We start from the raw sequence: 26731 nt of genomic DNA on the forward strand, positions 1-26731 counted from the left end.
GTATTTTTGCACATTGACGTTGGTTGATTTGTCTGTAGTTCTCAGTGTCTGTGTGCTTGAAACATTCGGGCTGAAGGAGCGTCTGTTTCCATCTGAACCACTTCAGCATGTCAAGTTACCATCGTAAACATCCGGTTACTGAATCCCTGAACGGAATTGCTGTTGTGTAGACACAGATAGTGCTTACAGGAACTTCTGCTCACCATGTGAAGATTCAATGTTAGGCATTTGGTGAACAATTGCATAAAATAAAATAATAAAAAACAAAAGAAAAGAAAAGAAAGCTACGCATCCCCCCTGTTTGCATTACTATAATAATGCATCTGAATGTTTACTTTTAATTTTTTTTGTACATCCCATTATTTTCAGCATTGATTCTCACTACTCTAATGCAGTACTGTTTTGTCCCATGCAAAATTACTGTAATAAATTAAAACAAATTTAAATTAAATTAAAGTTAGTGAAGTTATTAAAAAGACATAAATGCCATAAATATAGAATATGTAGTACTTATTTAAATTCTACTTATGCTTCATGTTAGTATTTTTGTATGCTGATTTAATTGGGGAAATAGTGTCAACGACTGGTAAAATATGAATAAATTGGGTTTACCACAAGATTTGTGTTCCTGTATATCTAATATGAAACTTGAGTTTACTAAACAAAGGATATGTGTATTCAAATATTCATACACATGATCATGATCCATTATTCTGGATTTATCTGTGGAACTGCAGGGTTTTCAGGGCTTTCAAGACGTTTAAACGGCTGAGTATGTCAGACATTCAGCAGGCGTCAACGACTCGACCGACACCAAATGGAGGGAACGACTGGGAGAGCTGAAAACTGAAGAGATGCAATTCACACCATTAACGGCTCGGATGACACACAATAGGAGCCAATCACTGAGCTGTTAGTGGACGGGCAGTTTGGGCTGATTTGGGGGACATTTGTGGCCTCTTGGTCACTGAATGCAGAGCTGCAAATGGAAGATCATTTGAGTTCATGAGTGTGTATGTGATGAGTACCTTAACATTAAAAAGTTTGGGGTCAGCATGATTTTATTATTATTTAAAAAAAATGATCAAAAGTGACAGTAAAGACATTTATAATGTTACATTTCAAATTAATGCTGTTTGTTGAACTTTCTATTCATCAAAGAATCCTGATAAAATGTTTTCAACATTGATAATAAGAAATGTTTATTGAGCAGCAAATCAGCATATTCAGGGTTCCCACTCTTTTTCAGCGATCATTTTCCAGGACTTTTCCAGGACATTTTCAATTTTACAACAATGGCAGTAAAAGACTGGGATTACGCCCTAAAGTAATATATTGCTCTCTAAGTCTTTGAAAGGTTTATTGCCATGACTTAACTATAAAATCAGTTTTTAATATGAGCTCTTAATCATACATTATGACTATGGAAGATTGTTTCCGTTAAAAAAAAAATATATGTAGGTAATTGCGACTTTTACTTTTTATCTCGCTATTCTGATTTTTTTTTCCTCGCAATTGCAAGTTTATATCTCACAATTCTAAGAAACAAAGTAAGAATCGCAAGATATAAACTGTCAAATGCCAGAAAAAATAATAATTGCGAGAAAAAAAAGGTCAGAATAGCATGATATAAACTCGCAATTCTGACTTTTTTTCCTGGCAATTGCAAGCTTATATCACAGTTATGTAAACTTGCAATTGTAGGAAAAATATTTAGACTTGTGAGATAAAAAGTTGCAATTAGGCTAACATTATTTATTATTCAGTGGCGAAAACAAGATTCCATAGTTTATTGTCATTACTTAACTACTGATACACACTTCTATTTTTTTGGCAGTACGTTTTGGAAGATCATTATCTTTGCAAGGTGGACTTTTCAGGGTAAGAGATGGACTAAAAATAAACTCCAACACCTTACAGCTAGATTCCGGAATATAAATTCTTCAAACAGTGGTACAAGAGGATGTGGTGCTGGTCCCTCAATCTGTCTGTCTATAAAGCCTATAAAAAAATCTGTCTTCTTGTATTTTACTACATTCAGTATGTGATTCTTAAATGGGGGGCATTTTTTAGGATTCTTTACCTAATCTAAGTCTCTGAGATTCTGACACCTTGCACTCCTGGAGAATCCAGGTAGGTTGAAGTTCTGGAAAATGGTGGCGCTGGAGACTAAAGGGTTTCTGATGGTTTCACACTTAATTCTTCACCTTAATTCTTAATTCTTTTGCAGTTAACGTGTCTTTTCTTATCCACCTGTTTTTGTCTGACCCTGCTGACCCAATGAGCATTTTGCTGTCCAATGGTCATGCCTTAACAGCAATTTCTAGTATTGCATCCTTCTTGTGGGAATTTGATAATTTTTTACTTTTCAGTCTGAGATAAATCTCTTTTTGGCTCATTTTATCTGTTAAAGAAAACAAGCCTTCATAAACTAACCTCATGACTAAATACAAAATTAATAGTAGTTATTAAGATTGATTGGTTTGGAATTGGTAAAATGTGCTTGGGAAAAATATGATCAGAAAATCAACTTGCATAATAATTAAGCAAAAAATTATGCTTTTAAGCAGTTAATAACATACTATAACAATATAATAACTGCTGCAAGTGGCAACACAAGACTAAACATCATCGTTGAAAAAATACTACTCTCACGTGTCAAAACGCAGCATTTATGAACACTGCACTTTCTGCAACTAATGGTGATTGTTTTAGGTCAGTGATAAACTCTTTGGTCTCGACTAAAGAAAAACCCAAGAACTTTTTAAAAAAGAATTTTCCAGGACAACTACAAGATTTTCCAGGACATTTTACATTTTCTATAATTTTCCATGTGTTTTCCAGGACTGGAAAATTTGTCATCAATTTTCCAGGTTTTCAAGGTTTTTCAGGACGAGTGGGAACCCTGATATTAGAATGATCCCTGAAGGATCATGAAGACTGGAGTCTGAAAATTCAGCTTTGATCACAGGAATTACATTTTACTATATATTCACATAGAAAACAGCTATTTGAAAATTTAATAATATTTCACAATATAACTGTTTTTACTGTATTTTTGATCAGCCTTGGTGAGCAGAAGAGACTTCTTTCAAAAACATAAAAAAAAATATCTTACAATCCCAAACTTTTGGTAGTGTGTGGAAAAAGTTATGAAAAGTGCAATAAGTTTGTAACAGACAAATCAGGTGGCAGAACATAAGCACAGGAAAATAAATAAAATGCCAGTAATATTAGAATATGTGGATATGATAACTTAATTGTCAGTTTTATCATATAAGACAATGTTTTTTCATAATTAAAACAAACCAGATGTTTTCATACAATTCATAGTCCAAATTAAGTCACATTTTAGTCCTGACTTCAAATGTGTATTCGTTCGTTACAGCAAAGTAATTATATCTAGTCATTGTCTGATATTATTCATCCAAATTATTCATTGGACAATTTAAACTAAATGTCTATAAAAAGGTTGCAATGGTATGACAAGGTACAAGCCTAGATTTGTGGTTTTAAGAAGAATCTAAAGTATGAAGTGCAATGAAGAATCATATTTAGCTCATTACTTAAAACAGAGTGATAAAAAAAGTTTTATCGAACTGTCTAAACTGACCATAGCATTGCAACACTACGTGTTCTAAGGAGTGCTGACTAAATGGAGTAATTGTGATATTATCATGTTTGATACAAGGGTCCTACAGCTACCCACAATAATGATTCACAGGCACTTCATTCAATAAAATATTAGGTTATGTTGTTTTCCTTAAAGGGGCTATATGTAGAATTCAGAAAGCCTTGTTATTAGCGACACCTGTGGCCGTTAAGTGAACTGCAGCCAGCAACTTGCTGCTCGTTCTCTCGTAATGCACAAGAGACTGAATGTGACCCGATAGTCTACTTACGAAGTTCTTTTTCGTTCTTCGAGCCAGGTATACACTGTGCGATTTCCATCCGATTTCAAGCCGAATTCTGACTCGTGCAACTCTTTTGTGTTTTTGTTTTTGATACAGGCCGAATTTCAGCTTTGTCGTGCGTTGTTTGTTGTGCAGTGTACAGGGGGAACCGAGAGGCGATTAACCTCTCGACCGACCGACAATCGGATGGTCGGATGAATTTCTGACATGTCAGAAATTTTGGTCGCCCCTCGTGAGGTTCTCTTAAAGTTGAAGCAGTGCTACGAACCGATTGCTCTAAACTCAGTGTTTTTTTTCCCCCTCACTGCACCTGCATGTAAACAGAAATTATGCTGCCTTCAAGTGCTATTGGAAATTTGACAATTCCCACCTCTGAAGTTGCGATTACGAACTCAACGCTTTCAATAGGAGGAAATAGGACGTTCATGTATTTACGAAAATTCCGAGAGCATGTCTAAGGCAGCATTAAACCATTACATCTTTAATGCAGCAAGAAAGAAAATGAAAAGAGGGAGATAAGTTCTGTAGCTATCAAACTAGCAGCAATTTAGTAAACTCTTGCCTCCAGTTCGTGTTGCAAAATGGATAAACCATATAACCCACGTCTTCCAAGCCACCTGCATATACGGCGCCTCTTTTATTAATTTACTTGTTCATTAAATTATTTGTTTAGTTAAAATTAACATTAAATAAAGGAGTATCTTGGAAAATGTGAATCGTCCTTCATTTTGCAATTGGTGATAAAGAAAAATGTTGCGTCACAATAGTGGATTTTTTTCCGTTTCAAACCATGATGCGAGTCAGTGGATATCACACAAGCAATGTGCAAACTTTGCACGGTGAAGAAGTCTCAAACCCCAGTCAATTATTATTTATTATAGACTGTTAATTATTTTAATTATAGGCCTATAATTCAGACGTTTAGATGAATATGTAAATATGTGCTGCGCGCTTTCCTTTCAAAAACAAAAACGCAACAAAAATGACAGCGGTGAGAAAACAGCAGTGAAGAAAGCATATGATCATAGTGATGTGGATATATTTGCAGCAGCTCTGTGATTCACTGGCATCATGTTGAGAGTTATGATCGTTTGATTATAAAGTATATTTGAGACTACAGACTATACATCTAATCATGTGAGATTATAGTTTGAATGAATCCATTTTCTTTGCATGACACATTAACATTAAAATACAGAATAGCTCTTATCTTATCGGCATTATCCTGAACATTGTAAGCATTCATTTCATGTGTGAACGGAACAGAGGCTCTCGGGAATGTGCATAACCGTCACATCCTTTTGATTTTCCTGGCAAAAACATCCCGAGTCCTTCACATAAAAATCAGTCTACAGGCTTTCATAGACAACCTAGGAAGTCTGGGAAGTAGCGTTTTTTAAGTTTCGTCACAAGCTGTTCACACATTGGCAATAAAAAAAGTGATTAATACATGAAAATTCTTACATATAGCCCCTTTAAAGCAGAGCAGAAATAACAAGGAATATTGGGATTGAAAACCTGTACAAACTCATGGGAACTCGACAACCGTGACACTTCAGGACCTGAGATGGAGACATGACTGAGGTACAACAGCTTTCATTTGATATACCACAATGCATGACTTGTAAACATCAAAACAAATTAAACAGGAAATGGAAGAGCGCCCTCTGCCTGACCTGAAACACGCTGACATTAGATCTGGAGTGGATTTACCAGCGTTCACACCCGACTGGAGAAAAGCCTTTCACTCTGTTCCATAAGGGACAGAAATAAGGGGACGAGGAGCATCACTGGGTGAAGGAAGAGATGAAGAAGAACAGAAACCGAAGTGTATAACAGGAAGACGTTGATTTCAGCGGGCAAAGACGTAAGCGTTGGGTGACAGACGTGTGTTTCTACTTATCCAAAATATTAGAACATTTAAAACAATCTCATATAGAATTTAGAACAATAATCATTATCAATACCAGTTCTCGATGTTAATTATCATATCAATAATTATATTAATGATTGCAACTAATAGGATTCTTTGTGAGGATTTCCTTGGCAGTCCCAAAAACGTGTTCTGTTCGCACTGCTTCATTTCGGTCTCCCTCTCTCACCTCTGTTTTATTACATGTTGCCGTCAAAAGACAAAAGCAGCTTTTCATATCGTGTGATACCGGAGCCCTTGATCTTGGTACGGTGTGCATCCTTCCCGCTTCCTCAGAGTCGCGTCTGGGCCTCGGGCACGTAGATCTCGATGCTGTCAGCGCTCTCAGTGGCCGAGTTCTGTTTGACAGACTGAGCTCTCTTGGCCGCCATGAGCCTCTTGCGAGCCTCCTGTCTTTGTTTGTCCACTGCGTCGTTGCTCTTCTCGCGGCCCAGAGTCGGTTTACTCTTCCCAGGCTTCTTGGGCACCGGAGGAGCCTGTTTCTGGTTCTCCTGAACGTCACACAGCCGGAAAGATCAGAGATGAAGAGGCATGGCAAACAGATTCTTAATGCATATGTTTCTGAGTCAGTGTTGTTAATTGAAATAAAGCTGCAATAAAATAAAATATAAATATTAGATGAAAAACCTAAACCTGAAAAATTTAAGCTGAAGTACTGAATTGCTAAAACTGAAATAAATATACTCTAAGAAAGACTTTTGAAAAATTAAATAAAGTCATACTTTTATACAGCAAGGACATGCTAAATTGACCAAAATGACAGTAAAGACATTTAAAATGTTACAAAAGATTTCTATTTCAAATAAAGGGTGTTCTTTTGAACTTTCTATTCATTAAAGAATCCTGAAATAAAATATTTCACAATTTCACCAAAAATATTAAACAGCAAAAACTCTTTTCGACACCAATAATAATAAGAACTATTATTAATAATTGAGTACCAATAATAACAGAGCAGCAAATCAGCATATTAGAATGATTTCTAAGGATAATGTTGCTGAAAATTCAGCTTTGATCACAGGAATAAATTACATTTTACATAGGAAACAGTTATTTTAAATTGTAATATTATTTCATGGTTTTTACTATATTTTAATGAAATGACTGCAGCCTCAGTGAGCAGAAGAGAGTTCATTCAAACATTAAAAAAATCTTAATCATTGCAAACTTTTAACCAGTACTGAAAATTAAAGTTAAATAGAATATATATATTCTATTTAATATAAAACACAAAAGACTAAAACAATAATTCAAATTACAAATACTATAATACTAAAATAACACTGTTCAGAGTAAGAACATCTACACTGACAGTTTGCAAATGACAATTTAATACCCACATTTATTTCACTACCTGCTGATGGTTTCATTAGTTGTGTTTGTACCTGCTTCTCAGGTGAGTCTCCATTTAGCTTCCAGTCGTTTGATTTGAGATGATAAAGTTCGTCAAACTTGAGGCTGATGTCTTCTATTGAAAGCTGCAGAAGGTCCCAAAACCCAGCCAGATCTTGAGCCGTGGGTCTCGGGTTTGCGTTCACATTCTAAATAGACCGCAAAAAAGAACAAAAAAATGTATTATATATAATATGAAATAATTCACACAAGCGTTTCTTCAGTTGTCCACAAGAGGGCGACGCATCTCAAGATATGAGGTCATGTTGATTGTGTGATAAGTGTGTGGCGCTCTTGGCATTTTCTGATTAGGATAAGCTGATGTGATGTTTATTAGAATGCTATTGTTTCTGATATTGCCTGAAGAAAAGTCTGGCTGATTCTGAATAGATACTTTAATTACTAATAAGATAAGTTTCCATTCGAATTGTCCATCATGTATATCCTGTTAATACCTTCTTAAAGAAATTAGATATTGATATAAACTTTTCTTTTTGTAACAAGCACCCAGAGACTATAGTGCATTAATTTTGGCTTTGCCATTACTCTAAATTATTGTGGAAAGACTTTTCCCTGTTTGTTATTGAGAACATTGGATTTTTTTTTTTTTTTTACTTTAGGAAAGTGTTTTGTTTGCAATTGTTAATTGGAGAAAAGAGCATTTACGAAAAAAAAAAAAAAATATATATATATATACCTAATCTTATTTTGTTAAAAAAATGTATATACATAAATGTGAATTTTCAGTATGTAAATGTAACAAGAAGGCTTTAAAAACAATTGAAATATGTAAGTCTTCTAATCTTGTCCTTTGATATGTGATCTCTTCTGATTAGTTACATACCCCTGTCTTGTACCTTTTATTTTTGCTTCTTTCTTTGTTTATTTAATGTTCCCAATTTAAAAAAGCTGATGTGATGCTAAACTTTAGCCAGAACAGACGCTGTGTTTAAGTTGACGAACAAAAACAGACCAAAATATAGACCTTTTAAATAGCCTCATTAGTAAAACACAAGCAGAATAAATGTGTGTATCCACCTTATTTCTGACGAGCCTACTGCGTTTTGAATTATGGGTGGCACTTTTGGTTTGGGGTACTTTCATTCAAAAAGACTGAAATTAATAATTTCAAATCATAAGGTTGCCCTACAAATAAAGCTTATCCGTCAGTTTGACAAATTTTCCTTCACGTTTTATTTTCAGACATCATGAATAACGTAACGCTTGGTATTTTAACGTAACATGTTATATCAAGAATAGCTATGGCAAGAGCTCTTTTCAGTCGCTGAATTCTTTTCCTCATGATTATTTTATTTTTTCCCTTTGCATTCTGCTGTAATAGTATAAAAAATTATAACATATACTGCACATTTCTGGTCTGTTCTCCTGACTTAATTTATGATATATCCCATTAATAATTCACTGGTATGCATGTTATGTTTTCACAGGTAAAAACAATGTATTATCTGTCAAAAGGATGGAAATCGGTTTGAAATAGTATCACGCAATGCTGAAGTTAATGAACATTTTTGATTAAGGCAACGTATGTTACATAGTACAGATATAAATTACTACAGTGATATTTAACCAGTCTGTTATTGCTATGGAAAGAATTGCACTTTTGGGGTTATTCATGGTCTGTTGAAAGTACCTTGTTGATGCTATTACACTTTTAAATGTCCTTTAATGTTCGATGGTTGAAGGGTGAGAAGAATAATGTCATTTCATTGTACCCTAGTTTAAAAAAAAACGTATTATTGCGTTCATAGAGCGAGCCTTTCACTGATTGTTTACAGTTTAATGGAAGTTATACCCATAATTTGCGCAAAGCGTCATGGGGCAGTTTTACGAAAAATATGCACAGATTTATTCTGCTCAATATTCAGGGTTATTATAGTTAACTATAACCACAAAAAACAAAATTTTTGTTATTTGAAATAAAATGAAAGTTAAATGAAATAAAATAAAGTGTAAAACTTCAGCTAGCTGCCAAGGGAACATTTCTTATTTTCATTTAGTTTAACTTGACTTAACATACAGTGCACAGCATAAATGAGTACACCCCCTCTGAAACTTCTGAAAGTCAGCAATTACTCAATTACTTAGAAGGCATGTTAGGATTATTCAGAGAAATAATGTTCCAGCAAGTCTGCTTAATCATTTACCAAAGAAGCATGTCAAAATTATTCAGGAAAATAAGATTTTCTTATAAAGGTGATAAAATGTTGTGTAGCAAAAATGAGTACACCCTCCTAAAAGTTACTAACTAAAACAAAATAAACATTTTCTGGTGTAAGTTTAAGGCAGTGTTTGATCAACAGGTAAGTATGTTGAACCAAAACATTTAAAGAGAAGCAATTTCTTGAAATTAAAAGTGTTATTTAGCCCGCTGAATCATTCTCAGACTTAATGCTGACAACAATGGAACCACTTGGGAGAGAAGAGTCAGGAGACTTATTTCTTAGCACAAAAGAGGACAGTGGTACAAGAGGATTACCAAATCATTGTTTTAAGTGTGAAAATATAGCAAAAGTTACACAGAAATTCAAAAACAACGGACTTGTGAAAAGGCCCCTGAAATAATCAGGCTTTCATTTTAAGCTTTCATTTAGTGTTGAGGGATTTTTTTGCTGGATAAAGAGCTGGAGAAATACCAAGCGAGTGTCTCAGAGCCAGCAAAAGCTATGAAAAGAGTGACTGTTTATCTCACAGAGTAAGATGCAGCCTGCAGAAATGACATGCATGGTTGTTGTTCTCACTGGAACTATCTACTGTAGCCAAAGCACAATAAAGTCAGTTAGCCATTTCCAAAGCCCATGTTTACAAAATATAGATTTCTGGGAATCAGTTCTCTGGTCTCATGAGACCAAATCAATCATTTTGGATCTAACAGCATCCAAAATGTTATGGTGTTGCTAGAGGAGGAGTACAGTGAGAAGTGCCTGGTTCCCACAGTAAAGTTCAGTGGTCGTAAAGCTCTTATATAGGGATGTATGAGTGCTGAAGGTGTGAGGGAGTTGTGCTTTATCAATGCTGTCATGAATTCCCACACCACTGTGTAATTTAATTCACAAACTTGAAACAGAAGATGTTACCCTTTCCTCATTCCCTGCATTGTTGGGCATTTTTTCGACATGACAATGAGGATATGCATTCTCCCAAGGTGAAAAACCTTCTGTGAACATGTATTGCACTCATTCTTAACACTCTTGAGCACCTGTGTGGGATTCTGTAGAGACGAGCTGAGCAACTAAAGCAGTATCTCAATGATAATAAAATAAAGGCCTGTTCACACCAAGAACTAACTATAATGATAATTAGGGTCCACACCAGCAGACGATATTGTTCTGTTTATTCCATGTTTTGTTGTCTGCTGCTTTATATGCTTGAGCTCTTTAAAGCAGGATGGGTTCTGATTGGCTGTCAATGTTTTTATCATTGATCAGCTGGAAAAAATAGGTCTGAAAGTGATTCCAACAATGTCATTTCTCTGTGCCGTTTTGGTTATAGTAGTGGTTTAAACTCTGCTATTCTTTTATATTTAGAATGTGTTTTAGAACTATATCTTTATCGTTATAGTTATCGCCCTGGGTGTGAACAGGCCTTAACACTCTCAGTAAATAAAACACTGAAAATAAATCATTCTGTCCACTAGAAACAGTGGTAAGACATACTTAATGTCCCACTGCATTTGTGTCATATTAAATGTGCCATTATCTTCACTAAAGTCATTTGTGTTTGAACTAATGTGATTGACCTACCAGGTTTTGTTCACACAGGCCTCTGAACTGCTGAAACTTCTGGGACATGAGGAGCTGAGCACTGCCCACCGCGCTACGGACCTTCCCCAACACTACAGACAGACAGCAGAGAGAAACAGACAGCAGATATCTGTAAGTGTTGAGAGAAAGCCCTGAGGAAATCTAATCAACTAAGAGTAGTAAACAGAGACTGTGAAGTATGGTAGAAACACCACAGCCGATCAAAACACATGTAATTAACCTAATTAATTAAGGCACTTTCATTAAGAAAAATCAAACCTTTAAAAAGGTCTAACTAATGAACTACTTTACTATTTAAATAAAAAAAAAAACACTTGAAATCACCTATAGAAGTGACCTCAAAATGTACAGGAGCAGTGTTTATAAATAATACTGATCTTAGTATTTATTAATATTCTGAGGTAGCTCATATTTTTTATATTTTCAGTCATTTTGTTATGTACTTTAGTCATTTTTTTAAAAAATATGTCTATTTTGCTTCAATTTATTTTTATTCAAGTTTCATTAATTATAGTACTTAAACTTATTTTATTTCAGTTAGTTGCCAAGGCAAATTCAAAGTTCTGTCATGAAACTCTAGGTGGCGCAGGCTGATAGCTCATTGACTCAATCTGCCAGCAATCACATCATTCTCTATAGAGCACAGCTGATTGGTTCTTGCTTTATCAGTAGCCAATGAGCTCGCTGCTCAACCTTCAAACACTTGGTCAGCATCTGCTGTAGCAGTTGCAGCACGCTTTCAAAAACCTCCATCTTCCCCAGCTCCACCTGTATAGATCTGCTACAAGTAATTAATGCATGCTATATTGTACAGTTTGCTCTGCAGCAGAAGCAATAACAGAAGCTGCAACAACAGCAGCAGCAGCAGGGTAACAGATCTATACCGCCAATCTATGCTGTGCGTTTACATGCACGTTCTTAACCTTAAATTGCTTAATATGCCAACAATGCACATGATCATGTAAACGCATTAACCCACTTTCCTTTACCAGAGTAAGGTCATAAACGGCTTAAGCATAAACTGATCGCCACAGCTAGATTTTTGCCCCTTATGCCAATTTTCCCAGCATGTAAATGCATTAACCTGCTTTCTGTCTCCTTATTGAAGTGCGCATGAGTGATATGTGACAGGAACGCGTGGGTTTAAGAGCATCCAGACAGAGCGAGCGTATTGCAGTAAGGGAGGAGGAAATATATCTCAAACTCAGACTATTTCTTGACCAAAAAAAATATAATAGTGCTTTCATCTAATTTGTTTGTTTGTTTATTTATTTTTTATTGCCATATCAGCATTTATGGCTATTTTCATGGCAAGATCGATATATTAAAAATAAATAAATAAATAGAATTAAAAAACTGTTGCTAATCAACTCACATAAATATAACAAACATTATATAAGATTTTTCATTTCAATATTTGATTAAAAAAAAAAAGACTTTTAGATTTAAGATTTTTAAGATTATTTCTTGTGAAACATTTTAAAAACATCCATTAAAGAATGTTGCAGTACGCTTTCATCTCGTGCAGCAGAAGAAGAAGTGGAACAGTCAAAATGCTGCATCTGTAACTGCATGAGAGGATAATATATGAGCCATAAGTTTCCCCCTGACATGTTGCAAGCTTTATTTATCATCACAACCGACATAACAAATGAAATGCTCTGACTCAGATATGCAAATGATTACGTTTTGACGTCACTAACGGGAAATAACCCGATTTATTAATAAAGTCTTGTAAATGTGGTTTACTTGTGTTGTCGGGTTTTTGGTTTGCATGTAAACCCAGACAACAGGTTATTTCAATAAGCTGATTTTTATGAGTTATGAGCATACTGGTTTGCATATAAACATGCTCATTGTCATATCCTTTGCCATGTCAAACACTAAGAGTTGTCGTGACAGAACAAATTTTTTGCTACGTTTTTTATCTAATATTTAGATATGTTACTTTATTTCAGCTTTATTTAAATTCCTGAAAACTATTTGAAATATTTTTAGTTAACAATAACAACACTTTACAACAGACTATATAGGGTCTTAATTAAAATCTAAAAGTTTTATAAATACAGAAAACAATTACCTCAGTATAAAACCTATAGAAGTCACTGAAAAGCCTGTGAGCATGTGATGGGAATATGGAGACATCTGGGCTAGTATGTGTGTGATTATGTATGTGTATTATCACTAATCTGTGTGAATCATCTAGATTACTGCACTTCCTCAGATTAAACGCCTGTCTGTCTGCTCTTTTGACATAATGCACACACACATACACACATACGAGGTCACTTGGTGGCCACAAATGGGACGCCCTATCATCTCCAGTCCACATGCCAAACACTACACATGGTCTTACCCTCCTCTGAGAGCTGGTGCTCTTTGGTTTCTTTCTCCATCTGACCGCACCAGCCCTCCATTCGGCCCGTCTCGGCCTGCAGGAGCTTCAGGAACCAATGACCATCCCGTCGACACGCCGTTGCACCCGTCGTGGCCGTCAGAGGCTGGGTGGGGCCTCCGTTCCCTGTTCCATTCCCACTCTCCAGCCAGGGGTCGGGCGGGGGGCAGCGAGGACGGGTCGAGTGCCGGATCCAGACTCTCTGAGAAGGATGAGGAGCTGCTCTGCGTGGTCGAGCGATTGGTCAGGATCTGTCTGGAGGGGCCGCTGGTCGTAACAACAACATCGTTGTCATGGTTACCGTTGTCAAGGGACAGCTGAGGGGGTGAGTCCACTGATTGGCTGGCGCTGTTGACCATGACTTTCTTCTCTGTGTTTTTGGAGTTGGATGGGAACGTCAGAGATGTAAGCGAGAGATCTTGCGTGTCTGAGTCCGTCTCTTGTCGAGAGGCCATACTACTGGAGCGGCTGAAACTAACACACACACACACATACAAACACAAACAATTATGAGCTAAATAAGGTCACTCAAAAATTATTATCAATCACACAGACATATTAAACTACACACAGTCTCCCAGTAGATTCTATTTAACGCTGCAGTGGACAGCAGAAAATAGGCCATCTTTAAGCCAAAGCATAAAGATATCTGCCCTATCGAGAGACTACGGTCTTGTCAGACCAATGATGTTGGCATGAACTGCATGCAGATTTGTGTTTGACATCAGACACAATGAGACAGATTTCAATAGACCCTTAATTTTAAATGAAGTCAAGTTGATTCTCTTATGCATTTTCTCAGGAGTTTTTGAAGAACCTTGTCAAAAGCATATAGAAAAACTAATGAGGAAAAATGCTTCCAGAACAAAGGCCACTGAGAACGTGAGCTCTGTTTCAAAAGGCTTTATCACACAGTAAGCAAGGAACAGGAAGTGAAACAAACTCACGTCCAGCCGTCCTCCACTTGAACTCCGATCGACTGGAATCTGGCCAATGGTGGCGTCTCTACTTTAGCCTGGATTTCCTGAATACAGTCGACCTGCAAACAGAGTTGCCGTATAATTGATCAACATTAAACTAAAAAGAGGGTCTGCAGTGATAAAAATCCACTCAAATTTAAGTGTGTGATGTATTCAGTTCAGTAAACTCACTTGAATTCCAATGGAGGAAAGCTTCCGTCGTGGTACTGGGTCTATAGGGTGTTCGTCCGCAGCGAGAGCTTCCCCCTTCACCTGGTCATTATGGGACTCGCGGAGAGGGTTGGGAGAGATTACCACGGCCGCTGGGATCTGGGGTTCCCGGGGTGCCGCTACAGGAATCTGGGGTCGTGACCCTTTGGCCAGACTGTTGGCCTGCGTGCTGTCGAGACTGTCTGAGGAGTTGCTGCGCCCTGATTGGCTGTTGACCTCGCTCTTGCGGTCGTGGTGGTCAGGGTAACAGTCCTGTGCGGATTCAGTGCTGCTCTGCACGGTGACGGAGATGAACGGTTTGGAGGTGGTTCGAGGGGGAACAGGAGGCGGAGCCACCTTCTTACAGCTGGTCATGCATGTGGAGACTTCAGACATGGAGAGAGAGAAAGAAACAAAAAACATTTAGAGTAATCCATGTAACGTCACTCAAGTTTAGCATGCAAAATATGAAATCATTCATCTCTGAATTTCCATGGTAGTTGAAATGCCATTCTTTTGAACTTTCTATTCATCAAAGAATCTGGAAAAATAAAATGTACATAGTTTCCACAAACATATGAAGCAGCACAACTGTTTTCAACATTGATAATAATCAGAAATGTTTTTTGAGCAGTAAATCAGCATATTAGAATGATTTCTGAAGCCTTGGTGAACTTTCAAAAACATTAAGAAATCTTACGGACCCCAAACTTTTGAATGGTAGTGTATATCCAAATTAAATTCAAAAATAATAATTCAAATTCATAGTCAGAGTACACAGAATACATTCATGAATATAATATTAAAGCTGACTCACAACAGCACACAAACCTGCAAAGGCTGAGACTGAGGAGCAAAATCAAAGTCTTCAGGCTTTTTTTCTAACAATAATAATAATAATTATTATTATTCTATACTATTAATAATAGCACTAAGCTGTATTTGGTCTCATTCTCACAGCTCCCAGTGTGTAAATGTGTCTGTGTGTTTCACTGTGTTTATGATGGCAGTCTGCTCTGACGTCAAACACAGCCTGAGACCTTTTTTTCCAACAACACAGTTGTTTTTCCAGCCCTGCAGTGGCCCCAAAATGTATTTGGACTCCAAAGACACACTAAAACATCTGAATGTCAGTGCATTAGATAACAAAATCAATCCAAGTGTCATTTATTGTAAACTAAAGAAAGATGCACAAACACACTACACAATCGAAACATAACGAACAAATAAAAAATCATGAACATCAAGATTTTTGCATTTGTTTGTGGTTTACATATACTAAAAATCACCAAAACACCAGCTGTTTTAAAGACATCGAGACTGAGATGATGAAGAAATGTCAATGTTAGTGAAAAACATCCTGCAGCTTTTGAGTGCAAATACTCAATCTAATGCAATGATATTCAGACATTTAAATGTCCAAATACTTTTTGGGGGTCACTGCATATGAGTGTTTGACTCATGGGGAATTTATATGTTCGCTTAATTTAATGTTTGGTCAATTTGTAGGGGGTTAGAGTGAAATAAAGTGGATGGATGCCCAATATAAACCCTGTGTGTGTGTCTCAGTATGAGTTCACTGGGGTGGAGTTGGCAGATGGAAACGATGGCAAACATAACAAGCCCACAGGAATCCTGTGTGTGTGTTGTAAATCTGGGTGTCAGAGCTGTATGTGTGTTTCATACTCAAACATTAGCATGCTGGGAAAAATCTGTAAAGGTTCCCACAACTCTCAAATTATGCCCTAATCATAACCAAACATATCACTAGACAAAGAGACGATTCGAGCATAATATTCACAAAAAAACCATTGCTACATTAAACATAGAACTATAACAAAAACCAAACTCATTTAGTGCAGCTGTAAGTTGAACGAGAACTCATGACAGGTCATAAGCTCAGCGCAAACATATGGACAAAATCTGATCTACATGTGTGCATTCATGTTAAAAACTCTCCCTAAAGTGACATGTCACATGTATCAGTTTGTGAATGTATAAAGGGAAGTTGGGTTGACTAGTCAGCTTAGCTGAGGTCAGCTTGTTTATTTAGTGCTTTAATGGGATAAATTTAGAGATGCAGCTTGGTGTTACTGTGAATTATTCATCAGAGCATGTTCTTCCAAAGAACCTAATCAAACTAATACGCTCTTTCCCTAAAACAACTTTCTTTTTCTGTATGTTACTTAGGCCTAGTGGGTCACTGGATCATGTTACGCAATAGCCAATTATTAAATTAGGCGTTGTTTTAGCAAATGTGCGTTCTGCCTGACTCACAATTAAATCAATAATTTCTCATTGAATTTCCTGTTTTTTACTCTGAACTATGTCACATTACAGAAGCAAAATGGGTTGCAAATGGCACTTTTTCTTCTGTATTTGGAAAAAATTGTTTAAAAAGTGCCTCAAGTTAACATAGAAGACCAGAGGATAGGGTTGTGATTAATCAACTGATTTTGGCTTCCAACGATTATGAAAACAAGATAATCAAGGTAAAACTTTATTGTGCCGCTGCCGCATTCCGTCCAGCGCACCTTTCTTCACAGCGGTGCACTTTTGTTCTTCCAAAAGCCTAAACCTAACAACCTAATCGGCCAATTAAGTGTGTTGTAAAATGCAGTCTACTGTTGCTAAACTGCGGGACATGTTTGATATTAAACAGCGTTATTAAAAGCGCATAAAGCCACAAAAAAGTTTCCCCAGGCGGCTTTCTGTGTGCGCTCCAATTCGGAGCCAAACGTTGATAAGCAAATGGGCTTCGAATACGTAGAGTATTCACGTAAACACAGTGGGTAATGTCTTAAGTAAACATACACAGTTGAGAAAGAAAATGCTTGTGTAACAGTATATTAGATACATGCAGCTCTTAAAGTGACAGCAGCCTAAAAAACCTGCTGCAGTTTGTCATTAATGATAATCAAACAACAAATGACAAAAGAAAATAACTCACTGATCTTGACTGAATTACTTAAGTAGCTTTAATAAGGATTACTCTATATTCATTGTGAACAGTAAGACTATGTGCAGTGTTATCTGCAGCGTTATTTTAGATTTGATTATTCAATTTTTTTGTTGTATGCTATTACTTATCTGAATACCACCGTGAGACATCTTCCTGAAAAACTTAAAACACACTTTAAAAAATGCTGGGTTGTTTCAACCCATGTTTGGGTCAAATATGGACAAACCCAAACATTGGGTTTAAAAAATTAATAAAAAATTTCAAACCAATGGTTGGGTTTGTCCTTATTTGACCCAAACATGGGTTGAAACAACCCAGCATTTTTTTTTTAGTGTGCACTGTTTATTTAATTTGTAATTGTGTTTATTTGTCCGTTTTGTTTAGTTTCTTTGTTCTATTGTATTGCCGACTGTTTATTTGTCTTGTGCAATTATTTTGAGGACCATTTTCTTACATTAGTTAATATTAGTTTTTGCTGAAGTATTGATAATTGTGAAATTTCAAAATGACTCATCGTGAAATAAGACTTTGATCATATCGCTCACCAATAATCATGTTAAATAATCATTTCAGGCAGTTCAGAATCACTTCTTTCTTTTGGGAGACAAAAACTCCATTTATCTGCACTTTGGTCTTTAAAACTTTTTAGACCTTTTACATTCATAAACAGCTTTATTACATACTACATGAAAGGTAATATGCAAACAAGCATAATAGGGGCACTTTCTTAATATCTTATCTTATCTTCTTCTTAATATCTTATTACCTAAAAACTTACTCAATATCAGGTCTCTAAAGAACATCACCCAGATGTTTTAAAGCAACATTTGCTTTTCAGGCTATATAAACAAACACCTTAAAATCAACCTAAAATCCATTCTAAGTTAAAACTTAGAATTAGAATCTTCACAACGTGAGTCAACACTGGTGTGGTCGGTGTGTATGAGGGATCCAGTATGACTAATGATGACTATCATTCAGGTGTGGCCATGATCTTAATAATCCTACTTTCTCTGCAGCGCCTTCACAGATTGTCTGAAAGACCAGTATAGTTGCGTTCAGAAAGATTTAATTCGCTTGCATTCAACAGTAAAACAGCCATTATGAAATCAGCATTACTTGCAGCTGGTTTAATTTTGCAGGTCTGTTTGGAGCAGCTGCAGTAATGTCTGTGTCAGCATCCTAGATCGCCTGTGGAAAGAGTCTCTATGCTTCTGCATGAATCATTCATTAGGCAAGAAATCCCAGTTTTCTGAAGAGCAGAGGCTTGCGCAAATGAAGTACATTGAGAATGAAACTAGACATTTAACTGAGCCATGAGGGAATGTTAATAACTTACTGAACAACTCTTGTTAATGACTGTTACTTTGTGTGAAACTCAACTCAAGACCTTATTCTAAAAGCAAAGCATTACTTTTCTTAAGTGCCTTAAGTAGAAATCACTTTAAGCTTTAGATGGAGAGCTCTCTATGATTTTAAATCCGGATATGCACTACATATCATGGTAAAGAATGATCCCACTAGCCATTACTAATTCCTCTTATGCGAGTTAAAAATAAAGTTATAAAAATTAAAAGTTGACCATTAACATCACACAAAAGCAAGCATGGCAGGAGCTTCAACAGTTAAAAATATCTTGGTGAATTTCATGAAAACAGAATTTCCCTGCATTTGGCACCAATGGTCTGTATGATCTACTTAAGCTTTCTCAGATCATATTTCACAAGAAATAAATTACATTTTGAAATTATAGTAATTATAGTTTGCATGAAGTAAACATTCCAGTAATGAGAATATAATGACAATGAAAACTGAGAATAATGACAAATAAAAAAAAGTTCAAAAGTATAACATCAGAGTGCATTACTAAATATTTTTTTGGGGGAAAATTGCTTATCATGACAGTGGAGTCAATGCAATATAAAAATAAATAAACAAAAAAAATTGCCATATTTCATCATTTTTTTTCCCCATCTTGGTTTTTGGGGTGAAACCTGACCTTTCTTTATGAGATTTCAATCTGTTAAGTGTCAGTAGTAGCAGGACACTTGGCACATTTTATTTATTAATTTTTTTCCTAATCACATAGTAATCATCATAAATTAGGCATCATTCAAAAGCTTAAACACTCAAAATTCATCCCGTGAAACCGTTTAATATTGGACGTTGCAATACCATGAAAAGGATACTTTAAATCCTTTTAGTGGCTCAATTTTTGTCATATCAACTTCACATCAGGAACAAAGCTTGGTTAGACATATGGCTTTCATTTTCTAGCAATTTTAGAGTCCAAATTATGTTCCAAGGTATATATTTTCTACATATATAAAAAATGTTTAGTTCAGTACATTTGCTTCACAGTAAACATAAACTTCTATAACTTTTTTCCACTTTCACTTTTTGAAGTGCTTTCACTTCTGCAATAATCTGCTTAATAAGGTCTGATCGTGCTCTGACATCGGCAGTAATGTCTCACGCATATACTTCAATGAGTGCGAGACATCACTGCCGTTGTCAGAGCGCGATCAGACCTCACTAACCGAGTGCTGAACGCAGTTAGACATAGTGGTGTATTAGAGGTAAAAAAAATTATATAAATAATGTTCGGTTTCTTGCACAAACCGATCGTTTCGTGTCTTAGGACATCAATGTGCCGCCACGAGCCACAGGGTTTAATTTGGATTTGTCTAAGCATATTTTTTTGACTCTTATAAATTGTGTTACCATTCATTCGCATTATAAGACTGACAGACGGGAACGGTTGGAGTTAAAAATCATAATTTGTGTTCAACTGAAGAAACAAAGTCACCTACATCTTGGATAACCTGGGGGTAAGCAGATAAACATCAAATTTTCATTTTTGTGTGAACTATCCCTTTAACTAACTTTTTGAATTAGGGAGCAACCTCTACAACATACTTCTGTCTGAAATACCATTTTATCATAGCCAATAACCTGATGCACATCTTTAATATTTTGTGAGACCATACATGGGTGTATTAATGGAGTGATTGAGTGTTCTGCTGATTCATTTGTCAAAGATAATCAACAATGCTAAAAATGACTAATTTCAGTATTATGAAATGTGTCTGAAGACGTAGATTTGTCATCCTGTGATTACATAAATTCCGACACAATGTGAACGCAGTATGAATCCTATAATGCAGAACATGATTCAGAAGGTACTCCTTACTGTTGCATAGTACCAGAAGACAAAACACGACTGCGACATCATCACTCAAACACACACACACACACACACACACACACACACACACACACACACACACACACACACACACACACACACACACACACACACACACAGGTTTCTTTTTGTGAATTGTGGAGACATTCCATAGGTGTAATGGTTTTTATGCTGTACAAACCGTATTTTCTATCCCCCTACACTACCCCTACCCCTACCCCTAAACCTACCCATCACAGGAAACTGTGTACATTCTGTATGATTTATAAGCCTTTTGAAAAATGGGGACATGGGGTAATGTCCTCATAAGTCACCCTCTCCTTGTAATACCTATGTCATACCCATGTCATACAAATTTGCGTCCTGATATGTCACAAAAATGCACACACACATTCTTGTCATGTCTGTGACATAAATTTAAAAGAAAATTCCTATCAGTCAGATGTCAGGTCTAGACTGAGCCTATTGTTGGAAAGGTCATGTAGGGGACAGTCATGTGACCTCATAAGCAAGAAGTTTGGCTATGTTGTCAAGGTTTTTATGCTATATACAAGAGTGTTTCATGACAAATCAAATCTTTTGAAAATCTTTGAGAGGAACCGTTGCTGTTAATTCACTTTTATGGCTCTTTACCTTTCCAATATGGACAACCATTGCTAAATGAAGCATCTAAGGCAATAATAATAATGTGCAATGCAAACTGAATGCCACATCAGAGAAAACTTATGATGTCATTCAGCACACTTAATTTCTGTCAGTTATTTTCTTTTAAATAAACGGTGCAACAAAACTAGCCAAAAAAAATGTATCTCTATGAGAGGAAAAAACATTTTCATCTATAATGCATAATGGCATCTGTTCCGCAAAAAAGCTCTCCAATTTAGTTCATTATTTGCTGAAAAACATTTTCCTTTTCTTTCAAAATAATTTGGAACATCCTGACCAAACAAAAACAAAAACACAAATCCTGTAAGACAGCAATAAGAAGCTTTACGTAGAAAAAAAGAGCAACAGAAGTAAACATGCACAAATGACAAACAGGGTCATTGTTGTAGTTGCTTACTCATGTGGAATGAAACTTCGGCAGAATATGAGCCCTAAATCGGAGAGACGCTGTGACCAGCCCTGCTGGACTCTGCAAGGATTAGGTCATTATGTGGATTTGGCCTTTAGTGTGGGAAATGTGCAAAATATGGAAACATTCCCATGACAGACAGAAATCATTGAGAGGTGGCTGCAAACCCAGAAGAACATTTACCACAGTTAAGATTTGTTATTAGGCATAATGCATGATAAAACTGACGTGACAGGACTGATGTCTCCATCAAGACGCAATTTGACTGTCTACAATGACGTGTCTAAAAGTGTCTTCATTTCTATGTTTTTGAACATCAATATACTGCATTATATTCATGTCATGCAACTCAGTTTCTTCAGAACCCAAAAATGTGATGCTTTCTTTACTGTAAGGTTTACAAATCTGTGTTTGTTACAAACACATGCACACTTTTGTCAGAGTGGAACAGATGCAATTAAAGTGTTTAATATGCCTGTTTATTGCAATTAAAATAGGCATTTGCCACAATTCACTATGATTGTGTGGTTACTATGATTATGAGCTTAAATCACATCAATTTGATCTAAGTGCTGTGTTTATATGAATCACAATATTGCCTAAATCCCAATAAAATCACATTATGAGGGTGCATGTAAACATAGGTGGTTAAACTGACAAAGTCATAAACGCCTTAAAAACGTGAGTAAACTCAACTTCAAGATAACTTTGTTTCAACTCACATAGTAAACTTTAAGTTTAATTTTTGAAAACTTGAAATCAAAATCCAATCTTGACAATTGGAGTTAAAGTGAAGAAATAAATTCAAATATCTTAAAAGGGCTATCAAGTTTTACAGTATAATAAATGTTGCATGACATAATAACAGCCAATCAGAACATATTGGTGTGGGAATTTGGGGCATGTGTGATTAGCAATTTAATTTTTAATTTTTCAACAAGCGATATAGTTCATGTATAAATCAAACTGTAGGTCATTTGTAGACATAGATTAAATGCATTATAAAGCTCAACTGATCACAGATCCCATCAGACAGGATTAGAAACAATTTAATCATAATCATGCTATTGCTTTCTTGAACCTGTTTCCAAGATCCTTTTTTCAGCTCTACTATACAAACACACACCTCAAGCGTAAGTGAAGATCAGACAGATTAAAAGGTGTTGAAACGTGAACAGCTAGACTGGGTAAACCCAGCCTGATCTGCCGGCGATTTGATTTCGCCTGGCAACTCAGTCTGGAAACCAGAAATTACATTAATTTCTACTGCTTCTTTTACACTTTTGCGGGAACCAATCACAGACTGGCTTATCCACATTGCTCGCTATTGGCGGGTATAACACGATGACGATAGAGAAGCGATGGCAAGCAGCTTTTTGTTTACATTGAACATGGCGGCCACCGAAGCGCAGCAACCAGTTGATGCTGTTTTAAAAGATTTCAAAGGAAAGTTTTCTTTGAAAACGGAACAGAGATTTGCCCTCAAACAATTCATAAAAAAGAAGGATGTGTTTGCCTTACTACCGACCGGCTTTGGTAAAAGCTCTGCAAAACCTCTGCAAAGTACGTCACCTGGATCGTTGATCTGATTGGTTGAAGGACTATCCAATTGCGTGAATAATGCTTGTTGATCTTGTGCAGTAGAAAATACATAGCAGACTCCCCAGACCAATGTTCAATTTTAAATTGCCAGACAAGTGAACAGCACCATCCCGTCAAAAAACATCAGCAGTCTCACATCTAACATCTGTTCTGCCCAAATAACACACATAATGTGCTAAAATACACTGCATTTTCTATAACATAGGAATGAGGAACAACGACCATCACACACACTTGCTATCATACACGATGAGCCTCAGGGGTAAAACAGGAGCAATACTTAAACATTATAATATGAGGAAACAAAGTACAAATCAGTGAAATTATACTCATAAATCTTGTCAAATTGTCAGAAAACCACAATGAGAAAGATTTAACACTATGTCTTTACCTCACAATAAAGATCTACACTGATCTAGTCTTCTGCCTGGGGCCGGTTGCATAAACCACTTAGACTAGTCTTAAAAGTTAAGACACTAATGTTTTTCTTTAAGACTGGTCCTAATTTTTTAAAGTCTGTTACATAAAAAGGTAGATTGGTGTAATTTGAATTGGAAAAATAACATTGATGACCCCTTGGTTAACTGCAAGTTGGTACAACTAGTTCTTAAGACACGGTCTTTATATAGTGACTAAGTTTATGCAGCTGGCCCCAGGTCTTGAGTTGAAAGAGGCGAAACTGTACTGATGAAGAATCGGAATTTGGTACTTTATGGTTAAGATTTCATTAAATACATTGAGACCTGGCTTGATAAATGCAATAAACATTAAAAATATTTATTCCCATAATCCAGACCCAATAATATAGACTAGGTTAATCAAATGATTAACAACAGGAGCTGCTTTTTTATCCAGCTTTCTGTGCTCTAAAACTCTTGGGTTCTTTCCTCGTGTGCAGCGGCACACAGTAGGATCTTTCATAAAGCATTTTGAGAGCGATAACCTCCTCAAGGGTACCAAAAATTGAAGCAAGAATGAGCAAATGGTGATCCCAAACCTTCTGACCAGAGAAATCCCACATTTAATTTGCTGTTTTATGTAGGACATGGGTGTGTTTTTTGGTTCAGTAATTCTGGGTGTGATGAAAGCTGTATAACTAATAAAAGCCCTAATTACAGGCCTTTCTTTTGCTGACAATTCATCTATGTGTGTGTTCTTCACCTAAGAAGCAGCTCCCAAAACCTAGTCAATGAAATACTACTAGAACACTTATTTTGCCTAAAAGAGTATAAGAGGTTACAGGATTAGTTCACCAATACGTTTTTAAAGGGGTCCTATTATGCTCCTTTTCAAGGTCTTGATTTTGATTTTTGGGCTCTACTAGAACAGGTTTTCATGCTTGAATGTTCAAAAAAAATATATGTATATATTTTTCCCAAATTTGACATTGTTGTAGCTTGGTCTGTCAGTAACGCTCTGGGGTGTGTTACACAAAAACATCGTTAGCCAACTAACATTGCAAGTTCTGTCGTTACTAACATGGTTCAGCGATTTGGTGTTTCCCGAAGTCGTTCAAACGAACATTCGCAACTGCATCACAAACTTGTTGTTAGAAGCATATTTTCTTGTTTTTATGACATGTGGACTTAATAAATTGTTACCTTGAGCAAAATAAGCAAGCTGACATTAAGTACAATCTTTTATTTTATATATACACAAATGTCATTTACATATTTTAGTTTGTCAAGAGATTTTAAGCACAGTTTTTGAAGAGTGTGCATGTGCGTACCTGCTCTATTGGCTACATAAGAACGAGCCTATGATGGAATCTGGAAATAAAGCAAAATAACTGTAATAAAATGAGAATTAGTCTTCAGATGCCATGTCTGTAATTTATAGCAAAAAAATCTAGCATTAATTCAATCTCACACGGATTCATTTAAATAAGTTATTACTCCACCACCTGCGAGACATCATTCAGCAACGTAGCTGAACGACAGGTTTGTGACAATACGGTTTTGGGAAACATTTGTGACTAGCTAGTTGATTTGTTCAGCGATGCTTTGTATTATGGTAGTGAAGCAGCGAGTTACGTCATTGTACGGGAAATGCCCCTGTTTAGTTCCTGTCTCTATGAAGCCCCTCCTTCTGAAAAGCACATTGTGCTCCGATTGGTCGGCTTGAACGGTGTGTTGTGATTGGTCAAGCGCTTCAAGTGGGTTTGGGAAATGTCCTTCCCCCTTACCATAACTGTGAGCTTCAACACACTACTAACTCAACCAGGCCCCACCCCTTTATTTTGCGTATGTCTGGAGCGGGAATTATTTAAATGAGGAATACTGGGACGTGTTCATTCCCGGAAGAAAACTCAAGACTACAATGGAGGCGTTTCAGGGAGTTCAGAAACAGTACTTACTACAGCTGCACGAATAATTGTTAAAAGATCACAATGTCGATTCAAACACCCATGTGATCTCATTCCTACGGTGGCCCAGTAGTGCACAACACAACGAAATTAAAAAAGCAAACATAAGTTCACAACACAACGGAAACAAGCCACAACACAACGAAATAAAGCCACAACACAACGGAATAAGCCACAACACAACGGAATTAAACCACAACACAACGGAATAAGCCACAACACAACGGAATCAAGCCACAACACAACGGAATAAGCCACAACACAACGGAATTAAACCACAACACAACGGAATTAAACCACAACACAACGGAATAAGCCACAACACAACGGAATCAAGCCACAACACAACGGAATCAAGCCACAACACAACGAAATAAAGCCACAACACAACGGAATCAAGCCACAACACAACGGAAATGCTCCCGACCACTTGGGGGCTCTCAGAGCTAGGTAATATTACTATTCCTTGCCACTGTTCTATAAAGTCGACAGTTTTACAAAGATATCAATACCATGATTAGTTTTAAGTATGTAAGCATTGTATATCGACATGGTATATTAATTAAAAATCAACTACGTTCACAATAGCTTCATATTTATACTTGTGAATGATTTGACGCGATACCACGGCGCATGATAAAGGGAACATCCACCAATTCCACCAAGTGGTTAAAACGTATAATTTGTATTCATTAAAATTACTTTTAACATTTAAAAACAGACATGTTCAAATTCCAAAGGTTGTTAGTTCCTGTTGGTAAGACTGACAAGCTTTGGAATTTGAATATGTCTGTTTTTAAATGTTAAAAGTAATTTTAATGAATACAAATTATACGTTTTAACCACTTAGTGGGATTGGCAGACGTTCCCTTCATCATGCGCCGTGGTAGCGCGTCAAATCATTCACAAGTATAGGCCTAAATATGAAGGTATT

The 26731-nt window shown here is 36.3% G+C and overlaps 1 protein-coding gene across 1 annotated transcript in view; it reads right to left on the reverse strand.

The window, feature by feature from the left end:
* Positions 1-3239: 3239 nt before the first annotated feature.
* dlgap4b (discs, large (Drosophila) homolog-associated protein 4b) overlaps positions 3240-26731 on the reverse strand; it is a 165767-nt gene continuing 142275 nt past the window's right edge. Inside the window, 7 exon segments of the mRNA XM_048200137.1 lie at positions 3240-6338; positions 7233-7388; positions 11001-11092; positions 13378-13582; positions 13584-13890; positions 14364-14455; positions 14568-14971. Of these exon segments, the coding sequence (XP_048056094.1) occupies positions 6120-6338; positions 7233-7388; positions 11001-11092; positions 13378-13582; positions 13584-13890; positions 14364-14455; positions 14568-14971 (1475 nt within the window). The 3' untranslated portion in view covers positions 3240-6119.

The sequence above is a fragment of the Megalobrama amblycephala genome, linkage group LG8 (assembly GCF_018812025.1).
Source record: "Megalobrama amblycephala isolate DHTTF-2021 linkage group LG8, ASM1881202v1, whole genome shotgun sequence".
NCBI lineage: Eukaryota > Metazoa > Chordata > Actinopteri > Cypriniformes > Xenocyprididae > Megalobrama > Megalobrama amblycephala.